The sequence below is a fragment of the Urtica dioica genome, chromosome 3 (assembly GCF_054948205.1).
Source record: "Urtica dioica subsp. dioica isolate 48M chromosome 3, U.dioica_male_clone48M_v1_H2, whole genome shotgun sequence".
In the NCBI taxonomy this organism is placed as follows: Eukaryota; Viridiplantae; Streptophyta; class Magnoliopsida; order Rosales; family Urticaceae; genus Urtica; species Urtica dioica.
The window spans coordinates 158,289-185,323 of NC_142758.1; the positions used below are offsets into that span (position 1 = coordinate 158,289).

Genomic DNA, 27,035 nt, shown 5'->3' on the forward strand with positions numbered 1-27,035 from the left:
GCCATGATGGATGGGGCATGTCAAAATTTTATACTAAAGGTTTGAGTTTGACTTGTGAAAGTTGTATAGCCATCTCTCCTCCTAATTGAGAATATTGACTAGAAATTCAAAGATCAATACTTGACCAGCTTCCTAGTTTATTCCTCTGCAATATTCAGAACTTACATATATTGGAAAATTATATCAAGGAAAAGCTAACTATAAAATTTCCCTAAGTTTTGATCACCATCACAACAGCTATCCTAACAAAAGACGATTTCAGCAGAAAGTTCAAATTTAACAACCCAGCTTAAGTATAGCACAGAGAGACGATTTCAGCAGAAAGTTCAAATTTAACACCCCAGCTTAACTATAGCACAGAGAGACCCCTTAAAACTTGCTAAGCATCAAAACGTGCCCATATGTTCAGAGAGAGCTAGAACAGAACAATGAGCCTGTAATTCAGCAGACATCAGAGATAGGCACAAGACAAGGAATCTGTAAATCAAACTCTTTTCTTAATACTATAAGACATCAAGTTTCACTCGTTTCATTCCTCAAATGTGGCTGTGATTGTGTCTCATTTCAGCATTCCTCTAATGAATAGGATTCAGATCAACAAGTTTTAGTGTATCTTTTGTTCTGTGATTGATAGTCAATACAAACAACTTCACCCAGAAATGCATACAAAGTTAAAACGATTCATTGGCCTCATTTCAACAGATAACAATCGCCTCGCAATGGCATAGTCGTTGCAAAAGATACAATAAATTCAGCGCCTTCAAAAAGTCACGACGTTCAAATAACATTTTACTTCCAAAAAATAACATTTCCAAAAACTCTTTTACTTGTTTGTTCTTCCCGAAAAGAACAATGCCACCATTTTACTCTTAGACCCCATAAAACCCCCCCAAAAAGAGAAGACGTACAACATTATTAAATTTTGAACTCTTCTCTTCTCTTCCGTTCCCCTACGTTAAAAAAGAATCGATCTTTATGTGTATAAATAAATATATAAGATACGTCAGAAAATACCATTCCAAATAACGAAAGCCTAGGGTTTGTGCTTAACGGTGACGCCGAGCTCTCCGGCGACGATGACAGTGGTCGCCATATCGATAAACATCCCATGCTCCACCACTCCGGCGAGCCTCAGAATCGAATCGCTCGCCACGTTCAAATCGCCGATACTCTTCTTGAAGAACAAGTCGACGATGTAATTCCGATTGTCTGTGACGAACGGCTCTCCAGAATCCCCGGCGGTTCGGAGCCGTGCGACGCAGCCGGAGGCGGCGAAGAGGTGGCGGAGCCTCTCGGCGGTGAAGCTCCAGCAGAACGGAACGACCTCGACGGGCATGGCGAGGCCTGAGGCTCCGATGTGGTCGACGAGCTTGGAATCGTCGACGACGACGATGAATCTCCGGCAGACCGATTCCACCATCTTCTCCCGGAGGAGAGAGCCGCCGCGACCTTTGACTAGGTTTAGGTCGGGATCGACCTCGTCGGCGCCGTCGATGGCGATGTCGAGAATCGGATGGGAATCGAGGTCGGAGAGAGGGATTCCTAGGTCTAGGGCTTGGCGGTGAGTGGTTTTGGAGGTCGGAACTCCGATGATGTCGGTGAGCTTTCCTTCGCGAAGCAGGTCGGCGATTCGGTCGACGGCGTGGCAGGCGGTGGAGCCGGTGCCGAGTCCTACGACCATGCCGGACTGGACGAACTCTACGGCTTTGTAGGCCGCGATTTTCTTGAGCTCTGTCTGGGACAGAATCGGCGAAGCTGGGATTGGAGCTTCCATGGCGGGTTTCGGCGACGTAACGAAATTGGGGTAAGAAATTGTTGCCATTTTGGTTATAATGGAAATATTTAGGTTTATTTTTATAATAAAGTTTTCTTTTTTGGGGGCTATTGAAGATAGATTAGATAGGGTTTGAGTGAAGAGAGGAAGATATATGGGATTGAGATTGTAACTGGGGTTTTGTGTGGCCGTAAAGGAAAGAAGAGGGTTTTTGAAGGAAGGGTTTTTATTTGTTAAGAGTTGAATTGGGTGCAAATAAATAAGAGATTTGAGAAGGAGATTCGGTGCTTTTGGTTTGTTGTTTATAGAAATAGAATTCGAGGGAGTGAGCGGTGGGAAGGGAAAGCGCGGGGGATTGAAATTTATTTTATTAATCAATTCTGATTGGATAGCAAACTATTTAGTTTATTGGGCGGTGGCGGAAACTAATAAGAAGAATATGCCAAATTAAAGAGGAAAGCGAGATCATAAATCAATATAAAATACATAATGTTAAAAATTGCTCTTTTCTTAATTTGGAGTTAAGGTAAACGGGTAACGGGTCTGAAACTGAATGACGAATTTCATAAAAAAATTGCTCTTATCTTAATTTGGATAGAAAAGTGTTGGACCCGTTACGTACTCTACCCGCTCTAAAAATCGGATAAACCAGTCCGAGTAACGAATTTTTTTTTTAATCAGGTCCAAATAGCGAAATAAGTGGACCTGGCCGAACAAGTATCCGTTGCCATTTCTATACCCAAGGGACTCGTGAGGCTTAATTATTGTGATTTTATCAGTAATCAATCAAAATTTAATATTTTATTAAACTTATTTATTTAATACTAGATTAATAGGAAAATAATATGCATAATCAAAAGATTAAATTTACATGATTTGTTTTTAAATGCTACGATCATGTTCTTCAACAAATTTAACTCCCACGCGTTGCCGTGAAATGTAATATACTATATATACACATGCAGAATACCAACCGTTATGTATCCATAATAATTTAGGTTACGACTGATTGAGCAGTGATAAATTAGTAATTTTAAGCAAATGACAAGTTTATAAATTTTCGTCTTTTCACAGGTAATTGTCTATGTTAAATCAAAGTGATAATTTTGTAATATCATCGAGTGGAAAGTTCCGTAATTATAGAAAATTTAAATGGCAATTTCATCACTACAGTGTAGACTTAATAGTGAAATGTGTCTACTGTGAACAGTGTCGCGTTGACAATTTTAATAATTTTAATTTTAATGAATAAAAATAAGATTTGGGATTGAGCTTCTCAAGATGTTAGCAGTGCATCTTATTGGGAATGGAAAATGACTTTGCTATATCGTCTGGTCACATTTGTGGCCATCTTTTTGCCTTTCCAATGCCAGTCTTCTCATTTCATAAACGGACAAACATATGGTGTTTTATTGTAATTCTTTCTTTTAGGTTTCAGTAATTCAATTATTACTGTTAAAAAGCTAGCCTATGCCCTAAAACATAAAAATCAAGCTATATGCAGATAAGTTCTATATTGAAAAGAGTATGGCTATTTGACACCACTTACCACTTTTGACCATCAATACAATGCTTGACACTCAACTTGGCTATTGGAAGGAAATTGAAATTTCATTTCCAATAAGTCACCTTCCATTGCTTATTGGAAATGGTATTTCCATTAGCCATTTAGGTGTTTTCCATTGTTTATTGGAAATGGAATTTCCGTTCCACTTAATGGAAATCCATATTTCCATTAACTTCCAATAATGAATTAAAAAATAAAAATAAAAATCAAATTTAAATGAATCTTACGGCTGAGAATGCTTGAGATTAAATAATAATAAAAAACAAACAAACATCAACGCATACACAAACAACAGCATTCTCCAACGGCACAAATAGCCTGACACGCCATCCGAGTGCCCTCTCCCATTTCCGCCATGTGTCGGAAGGAAAATTTCCGTGCCAACATCACGCGGTACTTGGCACACCCGTGAGGCACACACACCATACGGAATGCGTTCCTTCTGTGTGTCTTCCAACCGAGAAGCCAGGATGACTTGACACCGTGGAAATAATTTTAAACAGGCTTTATTGCTTTGTTGGGGGAATCGTGAGTTCGTTGACTCGTGATAAAAATCTTTACCCATATTGAAAAACCATTGTCACGGACTCACGAAGTTTTCTAAATTCATTATTATATTAATGATCGCATAGATAGAAAAAAAGATGACCGTCTTTGAAAGCCGGTGATTACGATTTATGTCATGTGGCCTGTAGAAACCACCAGGCATGATTCACGGCTCGAAATCTAGACTTTCTATTCAAGCCTTTGGCATGGCTAACGAATAATAATACAATACTATTAAGGAAAATAAAATATTATTATAATTTTCTGAAAGATTGCCAGTACTAAAGGTTCTTTTATATTGCGTGTTCAATGGACTATGGTCTAAGTCTAGGCAGGTTCAACTCATACAACTATCCATGGTTAAGATTCAATTTGTAATATGAATTTACACACGACTTTCACGAGGAAAGTACAGTTGAAAAAGTCAAACTTTACAAATGAAATCAAAGGTGTCATCCTCATCCTAAAAAAAAAAGTAGTAACACAACTAAATGAAAAGAAACGTATTTCGTATTTCATAAATACAAGCTTCAATAATTCTATTTAGTTAAATTTTTAACTTGATATTCACTCACACGCAACAAACAAGAAGTAGAAGGAAATTCATTTTTATAAATCATACAAGTCAAGGTCAAACGATGACAAAACAAGAAAAGCACAAGTGTATCTATTCAATTCTAACATGACACAGCAAGAAAATATATCAACAATACATTAGAATTAGAATAGAAAATACATTCTCATGATGAGCATATTATTGATTTCTTTCAATTCAATTATTTATACATGCATGTAATTTACAGTTTAAGCAAACAAAATATGGACATAAATACAGAGTGAACACAGGCACAAAATCACATAATCATACGTAAGGAGAGCAATATATTCAAAGTAAATGAAAATGCACAAAAATAGCCATGGTGTTACGGTTGTTAGAGAGCTAGCCAAACTTGGACTATCTTTTTTCTTTTATATATATTCAAATTTGAATATGCTATAAACTCAACTGGCTAGTTCACTACAAGAATTAATAATAAAAGTAAGCTCTATTCTATCATATCACCAATCGGCAGAATTCAGCTGCGATTGCTCAGCAACTTGAAAGTCATCAATGGCTCCTTATGAAATTTCTCACATCCAATTCCGTTTTTTTCAGGATCAGCCTAATGAGCCTAACAATTCATATTCCCGCCAAGAAAAAAAGAGAGTATTGCAAGAACATGCAACGCAGATTTACTCTCTTGTTGTCGTTCTAGTATATCCTTCTTATTTTTTATTTTGATGAAAAAACCTGGAAACAACCAGGCAAAATGCAAATCCACCAAACAGAGCTCAATAACATTCTCCACCCATACCACCATGTCATCAATTTCTAGCTAAGGAATGAGCAATAGCATTAGCCCTTCTAAGGAAGAAACAAAAATAAGAGTCTCTTGCAAGCCAGATTCGTGGACCAATGCAGCCAATCTTTTCCCACTCGTCCCACGCCTCCCTCGGCCGTGAACGACACAGCCGGCATCATGATTGTCGGGCGTGACCGGCCAGGCATCGGTTGGTCGGCCTTCACACTGGGAGCTGACCGGTCCCATCCGCGCGCTCGAGTGAGGCGTTCTGCAGTATTCTCAACCCGGGAGGCATGCATTCCAAGGCTTATAAATATAGGTCCTCGACCCAAGCAAAATGTAATCCAATTTTGAGTCTCGAAACGCTGTCGGAATACCATGGAAGCTCATTTCACTCGAATTCTCTCTAAACATTCAAACTCACTAAAACCTTCTATTTTCCATCTCAATCCAACTTCTGGAGAAGTAATCAGAGGCAACGCTTCTTCGTCCCTTTGAACGTGGTTTTCTTTCTTCTTACTTGCAGGCCACCTCGGAGAGCGTGAATGACACTTCACTTTCGGAAGTGAACTCGGGATACCGAGTTCAAGGCATCTATGTACGAACACGATCACTTGGTCCGGTCTTGGGTCGAGCCGTTCGTGTCTCTAAATCGTTGTCCGAAAACGAGCGACAACATTTTGACACTAGAAAGAAGGTGATTTCCAACATATTCTCTTCCTCAACCTTTTACTTCTACCTAATTCTCGTACTAGAGAAATGAGCCAATTGCCCGCTACCTACGTGGTAAGAAACAACCCGAACGCCCGAGCCATACTCAAAGGGGAAGCTTGGCCTAAGGGGCGAGTTCTACGAATCCCGATGATGAGCTCGACCCCGACTACGTCGAGGAGACCGATTACGAGGAGACCCGTTCTCTGTCCGAACTTGAGCGTCCGAGAAATGATAGGGGCACATCCACTGGCATCCAACCAAGGGCGACTTGTTCAAATCGCCAAAATTCTAGAGGCTCTAGGAGACATGAGACCTCGAGATCAAGAGGAGGATAATCGCGGCCTTCGGCCCTAAACATAGTCGAACGAGGATAAGATGGCGCCGATAGCTGATAGCTGAATCCGGAATCGATCGATTGTCGACACATTTGTGCTATGAGCAACAAATGAATTTTTTTCTAGGGAATCAACAGAACTTAATGCTCATAAGTAACTCGAGTGTATAGCTGTATATTTGACCCTTCGTGTCACAAGCTGAACCTAGAGGGTGGATATTTACGTATTGGCTATATCAATGGACACTAATCTATAAGAATCAAGTAAATATAATTTTGATAACTTCAAAAGGTTCAGCCTTGGGATTTTTAGTGGAATATCACCAAGATTTTATGAAACGAAAAAGAGAGGTAAAAGTGTCTACGCTCTCGCTCGTATTAATCTAGCTTTGAGTTATTAGATTCATAGTCCCCGAGTCGATTATGATAAATTGAGTGAAATCAACCGGCTATCCTGACTCAGCATTGTGAAGGAAATTTCAAACTACCCAATCTTCCTCCCTATGATGAGAGAACTGATTCAGCCTTCCACGTCCAACACTATGAGACGTCGCTTATCATGCAGGACCAATCCTAGGCCACCATCTGCCAGGCTTTCTGTCTAACTCTCTCTGGATCCAGATTCGAGTGGTTTAGGAGTCTGATGTCTGGAAGCATCCACTCGTTCAGGAACCTCAGGGAGGCATTCTTCGTTCTGTTCGCCACTTTGATGGGGCAAAAGAAATAAAAAAAAAAATATACCTATGGTCGATCCGCCAAGAGTGTGGCGAATCCATAAGACAATACATTGCTCACTTCACCAAGGAATCCAACAAGGTGGATCGGTTTGACGACAATGACGTGATCGCAACGATTATCGAGGGATCACGTACTAGCGATTTCCTGAAGTCCATAGTGGGACGCGTCCCGGAGAGCATGGCCAAACTCATGATGCGAGCTAAGACATTTACGGGAGTCGAGGACTATCTCGACGAAAGGTTCTCGAAAGAGGAGAAGCAAAGGTGGCCAAACCTCTAATGGCCAGGATCTTGCGAACTAAAAACCACCTTCGACCGATACCTTTTGAAAATACTCCACGGTCACCGCACTAAACACGCCTCTTGAACGGATAATTTCACAACTCCTGCAACTCTCAAGAAAGGTCCTGCGACTCGCGACAAAAATAATTAATTTCGTTTGATATCTATATTTTTTTTTAATTATCAACTTAATTCAAGTGTTATTGAAGAAATTAATTTGGATTATGAATAAAGCTCCAAAAAGTTAACAACATATTGATTAAACTTAGATTAATTAAAATATGTACTTTTAATTATGGATTATAAATTAATTAGATTAAAGTAATGCTTAAATATTTGGTGTAATTTTTTACGCAAATGAACATTTTTACACCAAGTTTGGTGCAACAATGTTCATTTGGTGTAATATTACACCAAATGTGAAGTTATATAATGTATGTCATTAGAGAACTCGAACTCTATTTATATAGTTATAGAGTTCTCGAGATGCTTAATAGAGAAGTTAAATAATTAAAAATATTGATAATTTATTTTCAAAATATTTTGTTTAAGCAAAAAAAAAAAAAAAAAAACAAAAGATCGATATGAACTAGATCAAATTTATTGCAAAACAATAGCATAGATTATAAAGTCTTCATTGGTTTTGATCAAATGCCAAGACATGCACAGTACGACGTTTGATAAGACGAAGGGACAGAGTTACAGTACCTGAAAATTTACAAATTAGCCTTCTTGAAACTTAGCTCTCTTGTGAGTTTCTCTGCCTCCGTCCTGATGATGGTGATGAATTGATGATATTAAGATTCCCTTAGCATTATTGGTTTTGGTTTCTTTTGTAGAAAATATACACGTAATCCGACAGACAGTTTATTAACAAGACTGAGACATATGTAATTTGTAAATATCGACATATAGCAATTATTGCAATGTAGAAAAGGTTCTCTCCAGCCCTATCAAAACAAAGAACTCAAAGTTTGATGATGAACAAGCTCGCAGTACATCTCTAAAGTTTTTTTAACTCTTCTTTGATTCCACATGTTTTCTTGTTGTTCGCGAACCAAACCACATGGTTGGGATCGAACTTTTAGTTGGAATCGATGTTATATATTATTAGTGTGCATACATATGCATATATGTCTGTGTTTGCATATAGTATATCTCACTATCGAATCCGACGGTCCGATTTACGAAAATTTCAAATGCTCGTGATAGTTTTGACAGAAGTTTGGGAAAATATCAAAAAATTATTTTAAAGAAATATTCAAATTTAATTTGTTAAATATTAAGGAAAACATTCGCCGAAATTGTGAAAGGTTCTGAAAGAATCGACATTTTTGCCTTTCCACTGTTGACTTTGCACGGAATAGAAATGCTATAAAAATTCGGCCAAGATAAGATGCTTGGAATGCATATTAAAAAAAAAAGATGCTTGGAATCAGTTTTTTATTTTTTTTATTTATTAGCTTCAAAGCAAAGCAAAGGGAGAGCGAGTGCCAAATAATGAAATTAATCATTTAGTCGGTTATTCATGTTTTGATTACATTTTATATTATTAGGTAAAAGGCAAATATATATGCACAAGGAGACGTAATAAAATTAAGAAAATGGTCAAGCGGCTATATAGCCAAATAGAACTTAAGTTTTTGCAAAATAGCCATAGTTTGTCAACTATAAGCAAACTAGTCTAAGTAAGATTAATCTAGGCTGGATTAAATTTAATCCCAACGAACTATAAAGACAGAATGTAAGCTTTATGAAGACTGGATTAAAATTAATCGAGGCAGGATTAAAAATCGTAGTACTCTCAATTGGTTATTTTGCTATACCTAATGAAACTATGGTTATTTTGCAAAAGTCATAGTTTGAATTGGCTACTTCATATCATTTTTCCTTAAGAAAAATGTTCTGAGTCATGAAAATTTAGTATCCATTTGTTATTTTGCACCATTAATACTCTAGCGTTTACAAATAAGAACTCGTGTACTCGTACCCCTTTTAATCTATTTCATTGTTGAAGTGAACAGAATTGCTACCACAAAAAAGAAAGAGATCAACATGAACATCTGTTTATTTTTGGTCAATAAATATTCTAGCTTACTCTATTGTCTTGTTATTATATTATGTATGGTTTGTTCTTGTTAACTACTCTTTTAGGTTTGAGTCATGCAATTTATTTTTGCATTTTCTCCCCTTCATCCTGGTCTTATTGCTTTTGACTTTATTGAAGCTAACATCCAGAGAGATAGTAATCTTGTAATTTATTTTGACATGTGTGTTTTGACTTGCACTTATGCTTGGCAAAATAAGTTTTTCTGTATAAGTCTTGTGATTAGCTTCCCATGCACTTTAAGGCTTTGATTGTGAATATTCTGACAATTTAAGATGGGATGCCCATGTTTATTTTGCCTACAAAAAGTCAAAAGACAAGTTTATTGATATATTGATTGGCTAAGTTTGCAGATTGAAAAAAAATTGTTCCATGTTCTTAACATCTTGAAAAATATGATGGCATGTTAGCACCATATCTGATTCAATGAGTATTTTGCGCAAGTGTGTTTTAATTGTGATTCGCTTCCGATATTTTCTCCGCTTAATTCGATTGAGACAATCTACAAAGAAATTATTGTAAAGCTTTGCAGCTAAGTTTTGACTCCTATAAAATAGATATAACCCATAGAAGTCTGGTTACACATTATAGTTTTTCGAGAGGTTCTTGAGAAAAATCTTCTTTCTTTGTGAGTGCGATTTATCTAAGGTTCATCTCCGCTTACTTTTGCGAGTGATATAATAGGGTTTGTGTTTTGTGATATTATAAATATTACGTGCAATTATAATTGTTGATCAAACACTTGTGAGTACGTAGTTTGAGTGAAAGTAAGAGGATCTCAAATTCAGGAAAACCTGAGATGAAATTCATGGGTATGCTTAGAAAAATAACACTGAGAGATTGATCATTTAGCTAACATCACTGTGTACTATTTCTACTATTGACCAATGAGTTTCCTTTCCACTAAGAGTATCATACATTCAAACGTAGGCATCGTTTGTCGAATTGGGGTATACCAATTTTGTGTATCTAATTAGTATAACCTATCTTGTCACGTAACATCTTTAAGAATTTTTCCTGAATATATCAGAATATCTTTAGGGGCCGTTTGGTTTAGTATTCTAAATTTGTTTTTTGTTTTTAAATTTTGTTTTCTTATTCTAATTTTAAATTTAAAAAACAAATTTAAAATTACGTTTCAGAATATTTTAAAATGTTGTTTGGTTATGTTTACATTCAATTATTTTAGAGTTTAATTTAAAATATAAGAGAGATAAAACTAAACAAATTTTTTTAAAAAAAAAAACATGATTCTAAATTTGTTTTCTAAGTATTATAATCAAATATGTTTTCTAAAAGTGTTTTCTAGAATTTAGAATTAGAAAACAGAAAACAAATTTGGAATCACAAATCAAACAACCCCTAATTTTCTTTAGGATTTTTTTTTGTTAATATTTCTATATCTAAAAAGCTTCAAAAAGAAGAAGAAGAAGAAGAAGAAGAAGAAGCGATAATTGTCATATCACGTGAGCTGGACATACACTAATTCAATGAATTAACCACATGTAAGGTTTCCTGAAATCTATATGCGGCGTCAAAACCATATTTAACCACATGGAGTGTTTGTCAATAATGTGTTTTATATGTATATCCGATATCATAATAATTAACCACTCCAATTAATTCGTTAATCAATCACATGGAAATTTGAATGCTTATCTAATATAAGCGTTTATTTAAAAAAAAAAAAAAAAATTACAATTACACCACATAGAGTGTTGCCCTCAAATCCATTCAACATTACAAGTTTGTTTTGAAAATAGCCAAAATTAGACACGTGGCAGTTTTTAGTAATTATATGAGATGAAATAATTTTAGTAGTTATATGAGATGAAATAATTTTAGACACGTGGCAGTCACTAATTGCATGTTATTTTCTCAATCAGTTACCAAATTTGAATATTTTGGCGGTTAATCATATTTTTAAAATTTTGGATATTATTTAAGTTTATTTTAAGGAAATTATTTTCAATTAAAAGTAAATATAAGTGGTTTCAAATTTGATATGAAGTCTATGGGTGTTCAGCAATTAATAAATTCGAATAAATTAAAAAGGCGTTCTTATTCGAAACGCCTTGTGTGATCTTTAACCAATTTTGCTCTTCAATATAATTACCCGGAGTAAGCGCTAGAGCTTGTTTCCAATATTCGGTAGCTTGAGCGAACCAAGCCTCCGCAATTTCAGAATCTCCTTGTCGAATGGCCGAAAATCGCCAAACTGAACCGCCCGATTATCCAAACTAAACCGCAGTCTTTTAAACCGTTCCAATAAAATTCGATGAAGTTTGGGTTGTAACCAACCCAAACCGCAATTATTTTGGATTTGTTTTGTCACGACCCGCGACCTCTCGTCGCCAGTTCATGAGCCGCGACGGTGGGTTACGTCATAAGTCTCAACATCAATATAACAATATATCTCATATAAAAAGAAACAGAATTAAATAAACATAATAACCATAACACTTATATAAAACATAATACGATAATACATAAGTATTAAAAGTTGTTATATGAAAAACCCGGGGAAATTTTTCGTTTTTCTCAATTCAGACTTTGAGTCTCACAACAACTCTTTATATATACATATCAGCTTCTGGGTTGATTCCGACTGAGTTCCCATTAGCCCAAAGGTCAAGAGATACACGTCCGGTCTTCGTCTTCAATTTTGTTATTCACATCGCCGTCTTGCCCTTCTCTACATTACCAAGGGTCATAAAACTATGAGTCGATTGACTCAGTAAGTGGGAGTCTAACTTAGAAAGTAAAGCGACTAATGTCATGTGATAACATGTGACGTGCAAATAAGCACATAAGAATGCATGGATGCAAATCTAACAAGTTCTAGAGCATGACTGATGCGCGCATACTCTAACTAATACTTGTCGTCTTTAAGGTTACACACATCCCCCGCTATAACCTTCAAAACGACAAGAGACCAGCTTTAGACTTCGAGCAGCAGTCGTCCGGCAGCCTAAGAGTTTTAACTTCTGTCTGGGATCCACTAATGGTATCAACTTCATTCGACGTCAGCGCAACCCCCAGGCCCTCATAGCCCGTCAAGGTGCATTCTTCAGGCCCTCATAGCCTGGCTACATGGTCGGGTACGACTCTTGGTCGACTCCACGATATATGAGTACTCAGCGCCATCCCCCAGGCCCTCATAGTCTGTCAGGGTTCATTTCATTTTGGTATCATCGACACAATAATTCTTTAGGGTTCGTGTACTCTGCTGCACTCAGAGTACACACCTATGCTACTTACAGGAGAGCGACTCAGGATAAACCCTGAGAGAGATTTCATTTCCCTTTTATGCTCGTTAGTGTTTTAGGTTGAAGACTCGGGATATGACTCCCGGTACTTTTACCCTCGATTCGAATTCGAGAGTTAAACACAGCTCTCATGTCTCCCCAGTTCTAACGGGTCAAGTACAGAACTTAAGGGACGATTATATAACGTAGCAGAGGCTGGGTTTCACAAATCTTATGTTTGAACTTAGAGAAATTGCCTAATTTGCTACTACTTTTATAACATTTTCTCACTTTACACCAAAATGCTAATTTTTCCCAAAATGCCACCATCATACCAACAATGTCGACATCTATGTCAACAATGTTGACATCTAATAGTGAAGAGCAAACATAGATGTCAACATTGTTGACATAGATGGTGGCATTTTGGGAAAAATTAGCGTTTTGGTGGAAAATGAGAAAATATTATGAAATTGGTGGTAAGTTAAGCAATTATCGGGCGAACCCGAGCTAAGTTTTCAGGAAAAGCGGCCGAAGCCTTAAATCTTTGAGATTATTCGTTTTTATGTCATTAAATATAATTGTAATATGTATTTAATGACATTTGACACATACACACACATATATATATACATACATATTTAATGACATTTGACACATACACATATATATATACTATATATATATATATATATTGATCCGACAATTTTGAGCTAGGCCAGCTGTATGATAAGATATTAGGGTCCAAATAATTTTTCGGACTTTTTTTATGTGAGAGTTGAGTTGAAGCAAATATTTTCAAACTCGACATGATATTACTGGCCCCTAAATCCAGAATATCACCATAACTCGGATTCTCATGTCGGAATTTCTCTTCTATTTATAGACTCCCTAACTCCCTCTTTATTTATTCCTCGTATCATATATTTTTCTTAGTAACTACACACACTCTTCTCTCTTTCAGCACCTATGCTACATATCTATATAGTAGTCATAAGTATCACTCACTCCATACATAAAACCACTAATCATACAGTTGACTTTAGGTTGACTTAATTTTTTCCACACAGATAGTGCTTGTGGTGCAATATGTTTATGTCCCATTTGGAGGAACAAAGTGATAGTGCATCAACTAAGGGTTGCACTATAACAAAACCCTACAAAAAGCTTCCACTTAGATGCTCTTTAATTTACTACCATAGTAGTGGTAGCTAGTGATTATTTTCATTATTAATAGTATTACGCTTTATTATGGTGCTTCTTGCTTAGTATGTGATGAATATATATAGAAGCTCAGGTGTGTGTTCTAGGTATATAGATAAGCTAGGGTTATGAAAAAAGGAGCTTTCTTCAGTCCAGTCCGAGGGAGTCGAGGGTTGATTACTCAGCTGCTGACTCGTTGATTCAAGAGCTCACCGTATAAATACCAATATCTGATCGGTGCGTTTCTGATCCAACGAAGCAGGAGCTATAGCCGAGTTCACCCGCGGTTTCCGCGTCTTGGACTGAAGGGAGCTCCTTTTATAATTTCCTATATATATACATATATATGTGTTCTCTCTCTCTCTCTCTCTCTCTCTCTCTCTCTCTCTCACAGTGTCACTTATATATACACACAAATTTTGGGTAATTTTTAACTCATTCTTATAAACTTGCAAACATAAATTACATATAGCACAAAATTTATATGTGGCTTGATTATTCAGGAACAAATTAAGCTGCAATAACTTCTTACACTGTCAAGTATTATATATATATATATTTATATTTATATTTATTTTTTCAATATTTTAATGCCATTGTAATGATATAGTTGATCGCTTTTTGGTGCATGCAAACAACTACAGCTCCGGGTAACTAAAATCTATAAACTCGGTATACTTCTGATTATAAGACACAGTCACTATGACAGACAAAAAGGGGCTTTAGGTAAACTAGTTTGTTTGTACAAATTTATTATCCCTTTTACATTATTATTGAATTTTTTTGGCAGGTTTTGGACATCCGGAATTTCGTCCCTCATGCACATGGACTTCCTATATATATGATATGACCGATTACTCAAAATCTTGAATTGTATCATTTCACATTTCTTGTCTTCTTTCCTTTTTCTGTGTGTGTAAGGAATCTCTTACAAAATAAATCATTAGCATACGCAATATAGTTCATACGAAAGTGGCATGTACTTATCGACCGATCACATCGTATATTTCCCGACTTAATAAGATAATATATATATATATATATATATATATATATATATATATATATATATATATATATATATACAACCGAAATACGTACACTATATGCCATTGACGGACACACGAGCATTTACCCGGAAATTAGGGAGGAATTAATCAACAATATATGGTACCAGTTTTAACTTTATGCCAAAGATGACGAGCAATTATGAATTATGCCAAAAAATAAGATATAGTGTGTGTCCATTAAAAAATGTATAAATAAAAGTACATGTTCCTAATTTCTACAAAAGCTGGAAAAAGTTAAACTAAACGTGATGACGCGTTGAGGCTTTTCAATCAGATGAAAAGGCTCTCAAGGCCTGTTGTGGCTTGATGACGTGGCTTTCTTTTTCGTATTTCTATTTCTCCTTACTTGCTTGTAATAGTGTTTGTTACCACACTTAAACATTAGATATTGAATCTCTTTCCCTCTCAATTTCTCTATTCTTCATTCTTAATACACTTTTCATCGACTAGCTTTTTTTCTAACCAGCAATTTGTGTCACAGACTCACAATGGGTTTTGATTTTCTATGCACTAAACACAGTACAACTCCCTGTAAATTTTCTTTAAAAAATATCCGTCAATTTAAGACCTGCGAATGCAGAGGATATTAATTTCTTGCGTTCACATCATCCCCTCGATTTTATGGCACGAATTGGGAATTTAATAATTACTATACTTCAATTTTCCTGCTCTGAAACGTAAATTAAGAAAAATTTACAAATAAATAGAAGAATAGAGGTCTTTCATGGGCGGTGTGAAATATCCATTCATAGGAGAGAACTGGAAAAAGCTTTAAACGTCACAAACGCTGCTTTATTATTCCATTTGTTTATGTGATCTAACTAAATTAAAGAGATGCCGAAACTATTTCGAGAACTATTAGAATAAAAATTTAAAAACACAAAATTGAGAAAAAATTTCGGACTGGCTGAATGAATTTGAACACTTGAAACTCAAAGAAGGTATCTCTCAACCACAGTGCGGCCAAACTTCTCTTGAATGTCCTTCGGGGTTTCGATCTGCAATTTCACAGAGAAAAAAAAAACATTCAACAAAATCCCGTTCTGAAGCCGAAACTTGAGTAAAAAAAATGAAAGGTTTTTTTTTTGTATATTTACCGCATTAAGGGCCATGAAGACAGCTTTGATAGTATTATACGGGTTATGTGATCCAATAACCTGACAAACAAACAAACAAAAAAAACAAATACACATTGAGGAAGTCGAATAATTGAATAAAATCCAAGTTTCGGCTTCAAAAAGTTGTTACCTTTGACTTCATATTCTTGAAACCCGCTAACTTCAAGATGATTTGGGTGTTTTTTCTTCCTGCCACAAGGCCACATGTTTCCGAAGCGGGCCACAGATAAAGCTGCATTGTCAAATTCAAAACTAAGCATAGGAATTTTAAAAAAAATATATTATTTACCAGAGGCGGTGAATCGATTACCTTGGTTTTTTTGTATGTCATTACTATTGCATGAGGAATGGTACGTTCTTGGTACCGCTCTATGTAGTGCAGATTCTGCATCGCTTTTTCACGTGCCTGCTCGGTGGAGCCAATATCATCAGAGAATGCACAAATATAATTTATAAAAAATACAAGTCTTAACGTGAATATCATGCTAACGTTTTTTTTCTTCTTGGGTCTCAGATTGATCTTTCACTAAACATGCCCATGGCTCTTTCTTCGTAATTTAATATTTCCCGGTTTGAAACGAAGTGTGACCGATGTAATTCAAAACTCTGGATATAGACAGAATAAACCAGACGCTAAACAATCCTCAGAATATCATGCTCGCCTACAGTAACCTTGAGGGTTTTTTTCACTATTGACTCACTATATTTCATTGCTGTTGTTACTAAACTCATGTAAAAATAACCCCGCTTATACACACTCCAATTAAATCAGCAGCAACATTGTTCAATCATGCACACATTAAATCCTGATTAGCAAAGTTATGTCAAGGAAGGTTACATATATGTATATATATATATATATATATATATATATGCATAATTGATTAATAGTGCTAATAATAAAATAAAAATTCACAGAAAAATAATAATCAAAACATTTTTCATGGGAAAAAAAATAGAGACAAACCTTCTGGACAGCAACAGGAACTGAAGGGCCTTTGGCTTTGGCGAATCCGATAACACCGTTGTAATTCCCGCATATAACTATGGCAGCAAACTTGGAAATTCTACCTCCCTAATAACACAAAAGGAGTATGAAATTAAAGATACTATTTTTATTTAAAAAACAAAAAAAAAATACCTTTGTAATTTTATTAGTCCGGTTGACGTCAACCACTTTCATGTCGAAACCCTGCATAAATAAAAAAGGAAGATTATAATATATGTGTATATATTATAAGAAGTAAAGAAGATGTTTATTACCTTCCTGTGGAGGGGCGCTCTCTTCTTGTCGGTGAGAGTGTTCCTCTCGTCGGCGAGAGCCTTGATCTCCTCTTCGAGCAGCTTCCCGCGCCTCCCGAAAGTGTAGTCGAGCTCGCCCAGCTTCTCCTCCAACACTCTGTCGATGCCGTCGATCTTCGCCATCAACTTGTCGTCCTTCTCCTTCACGTCGTTGAACTCTTCCTCCGCCTCGCTGTCGCTGCCGTCGTCCAAGGCGGGGCCCACGTCGTCCTCGTCGTCGTCCGCCAGGTGGCTCCACGCCTTGGTCTGGACTTTGGTGTAGTTCTCGGGGTCGTTGGGGTCGTTGGCTTCCTTCCAGTGGACCAGCGCCAGAGCTCGGTTGATCTTCTGCTCCAAGATGAACCGCTCCTTCAGAGACGCCGCCGACTTGAGCCGCTGCATTAGCTCTCCGATCACTCTGTACTCGAGCCGTAGCGGCAAATGAGTCTCCTCGAACTTGTCGATCTTCTTCATCACCTTGTAAGCCTCATCAAACGTCTCTGTCCGAGGTTTCATCGTAAATCACACTCAACAATGCTCACAGCTAAAATCACTTTTTTTTTTTTTATTATTTGTAATTCCAAAAGAGATCCCCAATTTTGGCCATGAAAACTTAGTGGCGATTTCAGTGACAATGGTATTTTTATAATTATGTATTCAAGACCTAAGTATAGAAGAGGAAGAGAGAAACTACCAGCGTCTTGGAAGGAGTTGAGCAATTCCTTGTGGCGCCCGAGCTTCCTGTTGTAGATTCCCTGCTTGCGCTTCACGGCGGCGGGACGGAATCTCTCGTCGTCGTCGGCATCGGAATCGCTCTCGCCGCCGCCTCCGTAGCTGATTCTCGGCGCCGGAGGTCCTCGCGCCGCGCCGCCGGGCGTATACCACCGGGATTGGGAGGCGCCGGCGGAGGGTTTTTGGTGGGAGAGGAGGCGAACCAACGATGAGAGAGGACGTGATTTGCTTCCCATTTTATGTTTTGATGAATAATTTAAGGATTAACTGAGTGCGTAGTTGTTCATTTCACTTCGGTCGAAGAAGAAGAAGAAGAGAAATAGGGTTTAAGGCTCTCTCAGTATCCTTCCTTCTTTTACTTCCTCACTTTCAGAGATAAAAGAATAATATAAAAATATTCTCCCTTTTTTTTATGCAATTAAGATTCTACTGTAAAGATATAATAACGAAATTATTTAATTAGATTCTATCAGTAGATATTTATCTTATGAATTAGTTAAATTATATATATATATATATATATATATATATATATATATATATTTTGTAACTTGGTAGTTGGTAATATTATATGAAGTCGCCAAAATAAATAAATTATAAGAAAAACGCAAGGAAGTTAAACTGAAAATGTTAAAGCTCTTTGCCATCTTTAAATTTCCAAGTAAGATTATCTCTAAATACATACGAATCTCGTAAAAAAGAGATAATGTAAATGAGAGTGCTGAACGATAAGTGAAATTTTTTGATCGAGTTTTAATATGAAATTGTGGGATACATGGGATGATCAAGCCCATGTTCCGATAATTTTTCGAGTAAACGTTTCCATACGTGAGTAGTGGATGCTTATTTCCTCGTGTGCTCGGAATAACCGTCGAAATGTGCGTTTCGGTTAAGTGTTTTATTTATTTACACGTGTTTTATGTGTTTGATTAGTTTTTAACCTATCAGCTTCTCTTCTTTTCGAAGTTCTGTTTGGTAAAGTTCATTCTTGCTTTATGAACGGTTTGTTCATAATTTCATTTGTCCCTTGAGCTTATTTGACTCGAGCTCGGTGCTGAATTTCTTATGTTCTCGGAGCCTCCGAGCTCGTGCTTGGAGTATATGCTAATTGTACGAGTAACACAAGTGAAAGAAAAAAAATTGATCCCACTCTCGCATGTCATTGAAGTTTGAACATCTGACCACTTCAGAGAGTAGAAATATGTGAAATTACAACGGAAATTTGGGAGTGAAAACACATCTCAGTTTTACGAATGAAGACACCGTTATTTTTCATTACAGGCACGATTTTCTATAAACTAAGGATGTTGATTTTTTATTCATCAGTTTATTTAATTATATTTACTAGCTCCTCCTCTCCTTTTACTTAGCACCTGTATGAGATAAACGAATGAAAAGCTGTAAATTCTGATCAGAAGACTAATCAACACCCAAGTAATCACAAACCTTCAAGGATAAACGGTCGGATTTGGTCCGTCCCAGTTGGCTCATCTCCATCGTGCGGTGGAGATTCTTTGCCTACCTGGTCTGACGTGGTTACAGGCTCGGGTTCAGTTTGGCTTTGACCGACCGGTGGCTCAAGCCTCTGGTATTTGGGCTTGTTTTTATCGAGAAGGCGGTACGTCAGACAATACCAGAAGAGAAGTATTCTACTCTGAGCCACCATTGTGTCGCGAATCCGACTTTCTCCGAACGAGATTCGCTCGAGTGCCTGTAAATATAATTAAAATCGATGTAATGAAGGGTTAAATATGTGTATGTGAAGATGCAAATAAGCGATTTGTAACCTGTTCTCCGGTTTGGGAATGATGCGGCTGTTGGTGCTCAAATTCGAGGCCTCTAAATTCGTTGACGCAAAGTCCTTCAAATGCCCTGAAAATAAGTTTACAAATGAAATTGCTTGATTGGGTATCACCAATTCATGTAATGCACACGATATATATTTGTAAGCTATTTTTCACGAATGATCGCTAAATTGTAAGTGATATGCGAGTCGCATATAAACTAATCTTTTGAGCAAAATGAATTCCAATCTATTGATTTTTTAGTATTTTAGTCATTTTCATATTGTATATATTTTTTCAATCTATCACCTAAAAGATTTGAAAACATATGTTTAACGTACTAATTTGATCAAAGAAACTAATTAAACTACATTCTAACTCTAAAAACATTATATAAATGTGTTACATGCTTAGTTAGTTATGGTTTTAAATTAGGAAATCAGGGTTTTTAATTTCTGAATTGGGGTTTTAAATCTTACAATTAGTATTTTTCAATTATGCCTTTTTTATTTTACGAATTTAAATTAAGTAATTAGAGCCTTATTATGTAACTGTTCATGGTTTTTAAGCCTGAACCATTAGGTTGTAAAGATTGGTCTAAGAGACCTTAAGTTGATGAGAAAAGTAGCCTTCACCAAATAACTTGATCTCTCTCAAAAGCGAGAAGAGATTAGGTTTCAGTGGAGCTTTGTTATTTTGATGATTTATTTATTTATTTATAAGCATACTATTTAAGTTTGTATGTATGTATTCAATAAAATTTTAAGAAACAGGATAAGTTCAGTATTTGTATTACTCAAATACTATAAAATCAAAAGTTGGGGACCATTTTTCTGATTAAAACTAGTTTAGGAATCAAAGTGTATTTGTATATAAAAAATAAATAAAAAACTAAAAAGCAAACTTACCATTTGATAAGAGAAATGCGAGGAATCCATCGGAAGACATTTGGTGTATTCTCTGCATTGACATAGTAGCCTCCAAAGACAATAAAAACTGTCATAAGTGATGGGCCGACTGCCATGGCTGCCTCGGTGCTCGGTACCATAGCTCCAACAGTAAGTCCCATAGCAGATGCAGCGAAAGACTCCACTGTCACAATCCCGCAGAAATTCCCAAATCTATAAACCCGACCGTATCAGAAAATATTTCACTAAGAACATCTTTGAGATTATTGCAGAATCAAGCAAATGCTTAGTGTTCCTCGGAGCCAGATTATCAACATTCAACTGTGTATGATCTTCTCAAGAACAGCTGTGTATATATGCAGACACTAGTTACAAGAAATATCCCATCAAATTTTAACATCCCATTTACAGTCAGCTATATGAGTGTGCTTTTCCTATGGCAGTTCCATTGTCAAAATAATATCACGCAGTCATATTTTAAATTATTTATATCAAAGCAAATGGAGTTTTGTGTTTGTATAGAAAATAGTAAAATAAGACCCAAAATTACCTAGACAGAGTGGGATGAAGACGAGCCATCGGGTACAATACAGCACCGAACATTAATGGAAAAGCAGCTCCGATAGGAATCTCTGCCAACAACTTGGAGAGCAAGTAAGGTCCTAAAGCATAAGACTCCTTCGCGCGCTCTCTGTCCACTATTGCTCGCTCCTTCGGAAACACTCCTACAGTCTTTGTCAGAGCAGCCATTGCAGTGTTTATCGCAGCTACCTGAAAGAGTAAACAGATTGGAGGTCACGAGCACCTAAACGAAAAGCTAGTTGAGCAAATTTTTAACCCCCAACTCACGGTATGTATGTGATAGTATTGGGAAAAAAAAAAAAAAAACGATTCACAACCGAGTGGTCAACTGATCCCTCTGATAACAGACAACTCTTCTCATCACCCTAATAATCTATTTATACTAAAATATGCATAATTACTAATACGCCATTTTCTGAGTTAAACAGAATCCCAGCTTAAAACATGACGAGGGATGCCAGATAAATGATTCAGTGTCATGGAGTTCTTATCAAAAAGCATAATAGAGACTAAAAGGGACCATAAAGTAAAAGAATTAAAATTGTACCTGAAGCAACCCCATCCTGTCCTGAATCGACGTCTGCGATCTCCCCATTCTCCAAAAAACTGACCCAAAAATAATAGCTGAAGCTATCGACATCCTTGCTCGAACTTTATTTGTCGGACCATCACGTGACGCCTATATTAACGGGGGAAATTTAAAAAAAAAAAAAAGAAAAAAAAAAAGGAAGTTCCTAGTCCTCACTAAAACTTATACTAGGGAATCTAATACACCTAATCTGAGTCTTTATCTGAGTCTTGTATTCCACGCAAACAGCAATAAACGCTCGAAATGAAAATGGAAATCAGACTGAATAAAACCTGCATCCATGCACGTTTCAGGAGCAACCAGAATTGTTTCCACCACCCTATCTTCTTCTTCACTAAACTTTTCCTGCCGAAATTCGTGCCATTCTTGGAAATCTCTCTTACTGTGATTGGAGTTGCATATAGAACTCCTGAAGTTTGATGTGAATATGATTCCACGAGATGCTCGACTCTTTTCTGAGATACGTAAACGGTTGAAGATGAGCTGTAATCAACTGATATGAGATCGGCCAGAAATTCAGCGGGATTCACATACTCCGGACATTGGTATCTATTAATAACAACAATGAATCAATAAAACGGTTTGGAAGGTAGCACTGAATTATTGATGAAAGAACATGTGTTCAAATCACAAATCTAGTTTATAAAGCGAAAAATTCACAGAAAAACTCTACATAAAAGTAAGCAAAGTTGCACATTTGGGCGTGGCTTGTCTACGAATTTCAATTATAAAAAAAAAAAAAAAAACAAGGAATCCTGCAATATACTGCCACAAAATAAATTATGAATTGACTCAAAAAAAAAAAAAAAAAAAAGTACGAATACCCTAATTTCGAGAAGTATATAAGGACTTCCTCTCGTGCGGGGCCAGCATAAACAAGGGCCCCCTCTGTTAGCAACACAATGTCATCAAACTTAGCATAAACCGAACTTCTCGGCTGATGAATAGAGCAAATCACAGTATGTCCATCTTCTGCGAGTTGTCGAAGATTTTCCATCACTTTCTCGGCCTGGAATGCATCAAGACCTGATTCACAATCAATACATGATACATTATTGGCGAACTATCCACAAACCAGACCAATCCCGAGATTCATATATATATATATATATATATATATATATATATATATATATATATATCAACTTAAGAGATACAAACCAGTTGTGGGCTCATCAGCAAATATAACAGAAGGACTTGCGATGAGTTCGCATGCCAAAGACAAACGCTTCTTCTCGCCCCCACTGATTCCACGGGTTTTGGCATCCCCAACAATCGAATTCGCACAACTAACCTTTTTATAAGACAAAAAGGAAAGACCTCAAAACCTCTACTTGAAGCTCCAAACAATCAATACACTAAAACAAGTAAAAAAAAAGTTAAAAACACTATTAGAGTTTTGGTGACCCAAATGGATTTGGTCAAGCCGGGAAGGCCAGCGATGCGACATAATATGACATTCACGGGACGCAGTTGTGGGTTAGAAGTAATTGGCCGATAGGGTTTTGTAACTTTCTCGTTGGTGCTTTTCTCCTTCCGAACACTATCTGATAGTAACCTACTTTTCGACATAATGAATTTCTCTCATCGGACATTGATTTTTTTTTTCTTTTCTTGGATTTTCCTGTTTTACTGTCATCAATTTCAAACACCGACCATCATTCCAAAAATCATCTCTCTGTCAGCTATATCGATGCAACAGAAGAAATCCCAATCTTACCAATCCAAGCTTAAACAAGAGCTCCTCAACATATTCGTCCCTCGCCTCTACAGATTCGATCTCCGGAAGCTGCAACTCCGCAGCGAGCGACAGCGTTTCACGGACCGTTAATTGTGAGAAGAACAGGTCTTCCTGTCTCACATAAGCGCACCTGCCATTTCCAAGCCACGTAGCCAAAATTCAAGCTCTAAACTGATACAAAAAAAAGGCATAGACAACAATGTATTATGTACTTACTTGAAAGCTCGGTTGGAGATAGGTTTCCCATTGACATCCAAAATTCCAGACAAACGCAGACGCGGTGACGCGCTCAGCTGACCGGCGAGTACGTTTAGCAGAGTCGTCTTCCCCGAACCAGAAGGTCCCATTATGGCCAACAATTTCCCTGGTTTCGCTTCTCCTTCAACGCCTTTCAGCAGAAATCGAACCTAAATCGACCAAAACAAACAAATCACCAACTTAACCCTAACTCGGACCTCTTTCCGATGCCGTGAGAGACGGACTCACCGATTTGGACGCCTTGTCGGAAATAGAGCAGGTGATATTCCTCCAGCGTATAGTCACCGGAACCACCTCTCCGGAGCCGCGCGACTCGGCGTCGTCGGGATCGAAGTCCCCGGCGTCAGAGTCCGGCGAGAGGGAGGGGCCAGGGCCGGAGAATAGGCGGAAAAGTAAGGCTGCTGCGATGGCGGCGAAGGCTTTGGCTACTCCGCCGGAGTTAAGGCCAGCCACGACCTGTGACACTCCGTTCCCGCCAAAACCCGCCATGTTCGTCTCTGAAGAAAGCTCAGGGACTGAAACTGAGCCGAAGCAATTAATTAGTAATTCGAAAGTGCGGGGCAGGTGTTCTATACGGCATCGTTTTTTTTACACACATCGTCTTCCAAAACGGTAACATTGTCTCGCCCCATGAGCGACACGTGGAGTTTTCAAGATAAGATAAAAATAAAAAACATTTGTCAACCCTTTAACTATCTATTTTATTTTATTTTCTTAAATATTAAAAAAAAAACAACAACTTATCTTTATTTTATTTATTTTTTAAAGAATGGACTTTTTTTTTACTATTTTGTACGGGTTTAATGTTAATCAAATTTTTGGATATCTTTAGATTATCTTGTTTGTTTGGTGTTGAGTTAATGTTAAAAAAAAATTCTCGAAAATATGAATACCTAGTTAATGAGATTATCTATAATTCTAATAAATTTCGAGCGTTTATTGAAATTGATGTCCACGAGAAGACGTAAAAGGACACATTGTATATAATAAGTGAGACTATTTTGTCTAGTATGACTATTCTTTGTAGTAATACTATCTAATATATTAGACTATTATGACTAGTTAGACTACAATGGATAGTGTTACTACTCTATATAGTATGACTATTTTGTCTTATGAGACATTTATGTGTAATGTTGATTTGTTGGGATTATGGTCGTGCATAATGAGTAAATAAGAGTGGTTTAAACAAGAGTGGATTCTCAAAGGTGTTTGGGCGAATTCATGCACCTTGAACAAAACATCATTTAATTCAACTCGTGTATATCACCACAGAAGTGTGAAAATAGTTCGAATACTATGCAACCTATAATTTGCTCTAATTTTTTAATAGAAAAACAACGAAATTAAAAAAAAAAAAAAATGTATTTTTATTTTGATTGACGCAAGTGTCAGACAACGATTCTCTCAAGATTAATGTGGATTTCGCTCAATAAGCGCGGCGTAGCTACATGTGCAGTGGCCTGGGACTTCAACGGCCAGGATCCCTGGATGTGGAGGGGCATGATGCATGGGTCTGCTTCTAGCCAAGTTCGTAATAACAAGGTGGGGATATAATGAGCGCGTTCCGTAATGTTTGAGCCTCGAAAAACCTTCCATGTGTAGCAATTTATTATGTTATATATTGTTATCTTGGATTTGTGTTGTTGTTTTTTTTTTTTTGGTTAGAAATAATTTGAATTTAGTGGGCCACGAGCTACCCTAGATCAAGTTATAAAAGAAGCTGAGATGATTTGGAGCACTCTTTTCTTTTCGTCACATTTGATTGGAGTTGGTGAGATTTTTTTTTTTTTTTTTTTAACGAAAAATTCTCATTGACACACAGAACTGGCTTCGGCCATACAAAATATCCTGGACAGAAGCACATAAATGTCATGCAATGAAATGAGAAGCAGAAAATTGACAAAACAAAAAAAAGGAGGCAAAGGTCTATAATGAAAGAAAAAGCAATCCCGTCTGGAACTCCATTGGGCCCATTCAACAGATGTCTTCCGCAATTCCGAAATCGAGCTAGAAACTGCCATAACAGGCGTAAGCTCGAACTCTTAGCCACCCTCGACATCTCGAGGTACTCCTCACCGGACTAAGCTAATCTAAGCCCTCATCATAACAATTTTTTTAAGAGGGGCATAAACTATCTCATCCACATAAACTCAACACATAAACTAAACCAACAACTAACACCAAAGACTTAAACCTGAAAATTGAAATACAGGAACTACAACTGAAAATACACAAAAATAACTAAAATAATAATAAATAAATAAGCAGCTCCAAGCAACCTTCAAACGACCCTTCTACTAGCATTTTCACGGTCGCTTTCGACATGGTCACTTCGATCCACTTTTCCACCTCTGGACAGAATAGTGCAGGGCTCGTCGCGCCTTCTCTGCCGTTGTCGATGAAAGCCAGAGCCTCCGAAGCCGAGACCACCCGAGGATCTGTTGAAACAATGCAGAGAGCAACTCGAGGACTTCCTAGGCGAGCTCTTCCACTCGTCTATTGCACGCATCTTGTCAATCTAGAAGTCGGAATAGATTTGGAAAAAAACAGAGTTCGGAGAAGCAGAGGAGCGAAGGAAAAAGAGAGAAAAAAAAAAGAAAAATTAGTCGATATAAGCCACATCAAACGTTGCAATTGTAATCTAGCCAACGTTTCGTTTAATTTTCGAATCTAGCCAAATTTGATGATGTGTCATATTTATGTAAGATGGTATTTACTATATTAGCCTTGGTTTGGTTTCAAAAATACTAGCCCACGTTTTGAAACTTGGTTTTGTAGCCGAATTTGTTATATTCGGTTTATATTTCGAATTTAAAAAAAAAATTCTATACTTGGCAAAGTTGGTTATTGAGCGTTTTTTTCTTTAATGAACATTATAGCCGTGTAAGCAAATACAGTGCAAATGTTCGTAAATTTTTGTTAATCTCCGTTGCTTTGTTAATTTATGTTAATTATGATAAATTTACATATGTGCAAGTAGAGCCGATTTCTTTCCTTTCCTTTAATACGATATTTTTGTTTTCCAAATTTATTTTTTAATTTTGAACGAGATTTTATCATAATTACGTGTATTCATTATCTTGTTTGACTTATTCAATCAAATAAATATTTCTT

At 36.8% G+C, this 27,035-nt stretch overlaps 3 protein-coding genes across 4 annotated transcripts; all 3 read right to left on the bottom strand.

The window, feature by feature from the left end:
- Positions 1-660: 660 nt before the first annotated feature.
- Positions 661-2,144, bottom strand: RPI2 (ribose-5-phosphate isomerase 2). The gene has a single exon (XM_089609334.1). It carries the CDS (start codon positions 1,820-1,822, stop codon positions 1,034-1,036), a length of 789 nt encoding a protein of 262 aa, XP_089465460.1. The 5' UTR covers positions 1,823-2,144; the 3' UTR covers positions 661-1,033.
- Positions 2,145-15,603: 13,459 nt separating this feature from the next.
- On the bottom strand, positions 15,604-18,459 carry LOC149401838 (Ribosomal protein S5 family protein). The gene is made up of 8 exons (XM_089609331.1): positions 18,019-18,459; positions 17,307-17,824; positions 17,185-17,235; positions 17,011-17,118; positions 16,354-16,449; positions 16,174-16,275; positions 16,023-16,082; positions 15,604-15,923 (listed from the first exon to the last, which is right to left on the bottom strand). The coding sequence occupies exons 1-8, from the start codon at positions 18,290-18,292 to the stop codon at positions 15,858-15,860; spliced, it is 1,275 nt and encodes a 424-aa protein (XP_089465457.1). The 5' UTR covers positions 18,293-18,459; the 3' UTR covers positions 15,604-15,857.
- Positions 18,460-19,182: 723 nt separating this feature from the next.
- Positions 19,183-24,486, bottom strand: ABCG7 (ABC-2 type transporter family protein). Of its 2 annotated transcripts, XM_089609326.1 has the most exons (12): positions 24,147-24,481; positions 23,877-24,067; positions 23,640-23,790; positions 23,081-23,213; positions 22,744-22,945; positions 22,192-22,468; positions 21,878-22,009; positions 21,299-21,519; positions 20,749-20,961; positions 19,844-19,928; positions 19,503-19,767; positions 19,183-19,429 (listed from the first exon to the last, which is right to left on the bottom strand). In XM_089609326.1, exons 1-12 carry the CDS (start codon positions 24,405-24,407, stop codon positions 19,419-19,421), a joined length of 2,142 nt encoding a protein of 713 aa, XP_089465452.1. In that variant the 5' UTR covers positions 24,408-24,481; the 3' UTR covers positions 19,183-19,418. The 2 variants fall into 2 exon arrangements, with proteins under 2 accessions (XP_089465452.1, XP_089465453.1); XM_089609327.1 differs by lacking the exons at positions 19,183-19,429; positions 19,503-19,767; positions 19,844-19,928; positions 20,749-20,961 and having other exon boundaries at positions 21,295-21,519; positions 24,147-24,486.
- Between the last annotated feature and the right edge of the window lie 2,549 nt (positions 24,487-27,035).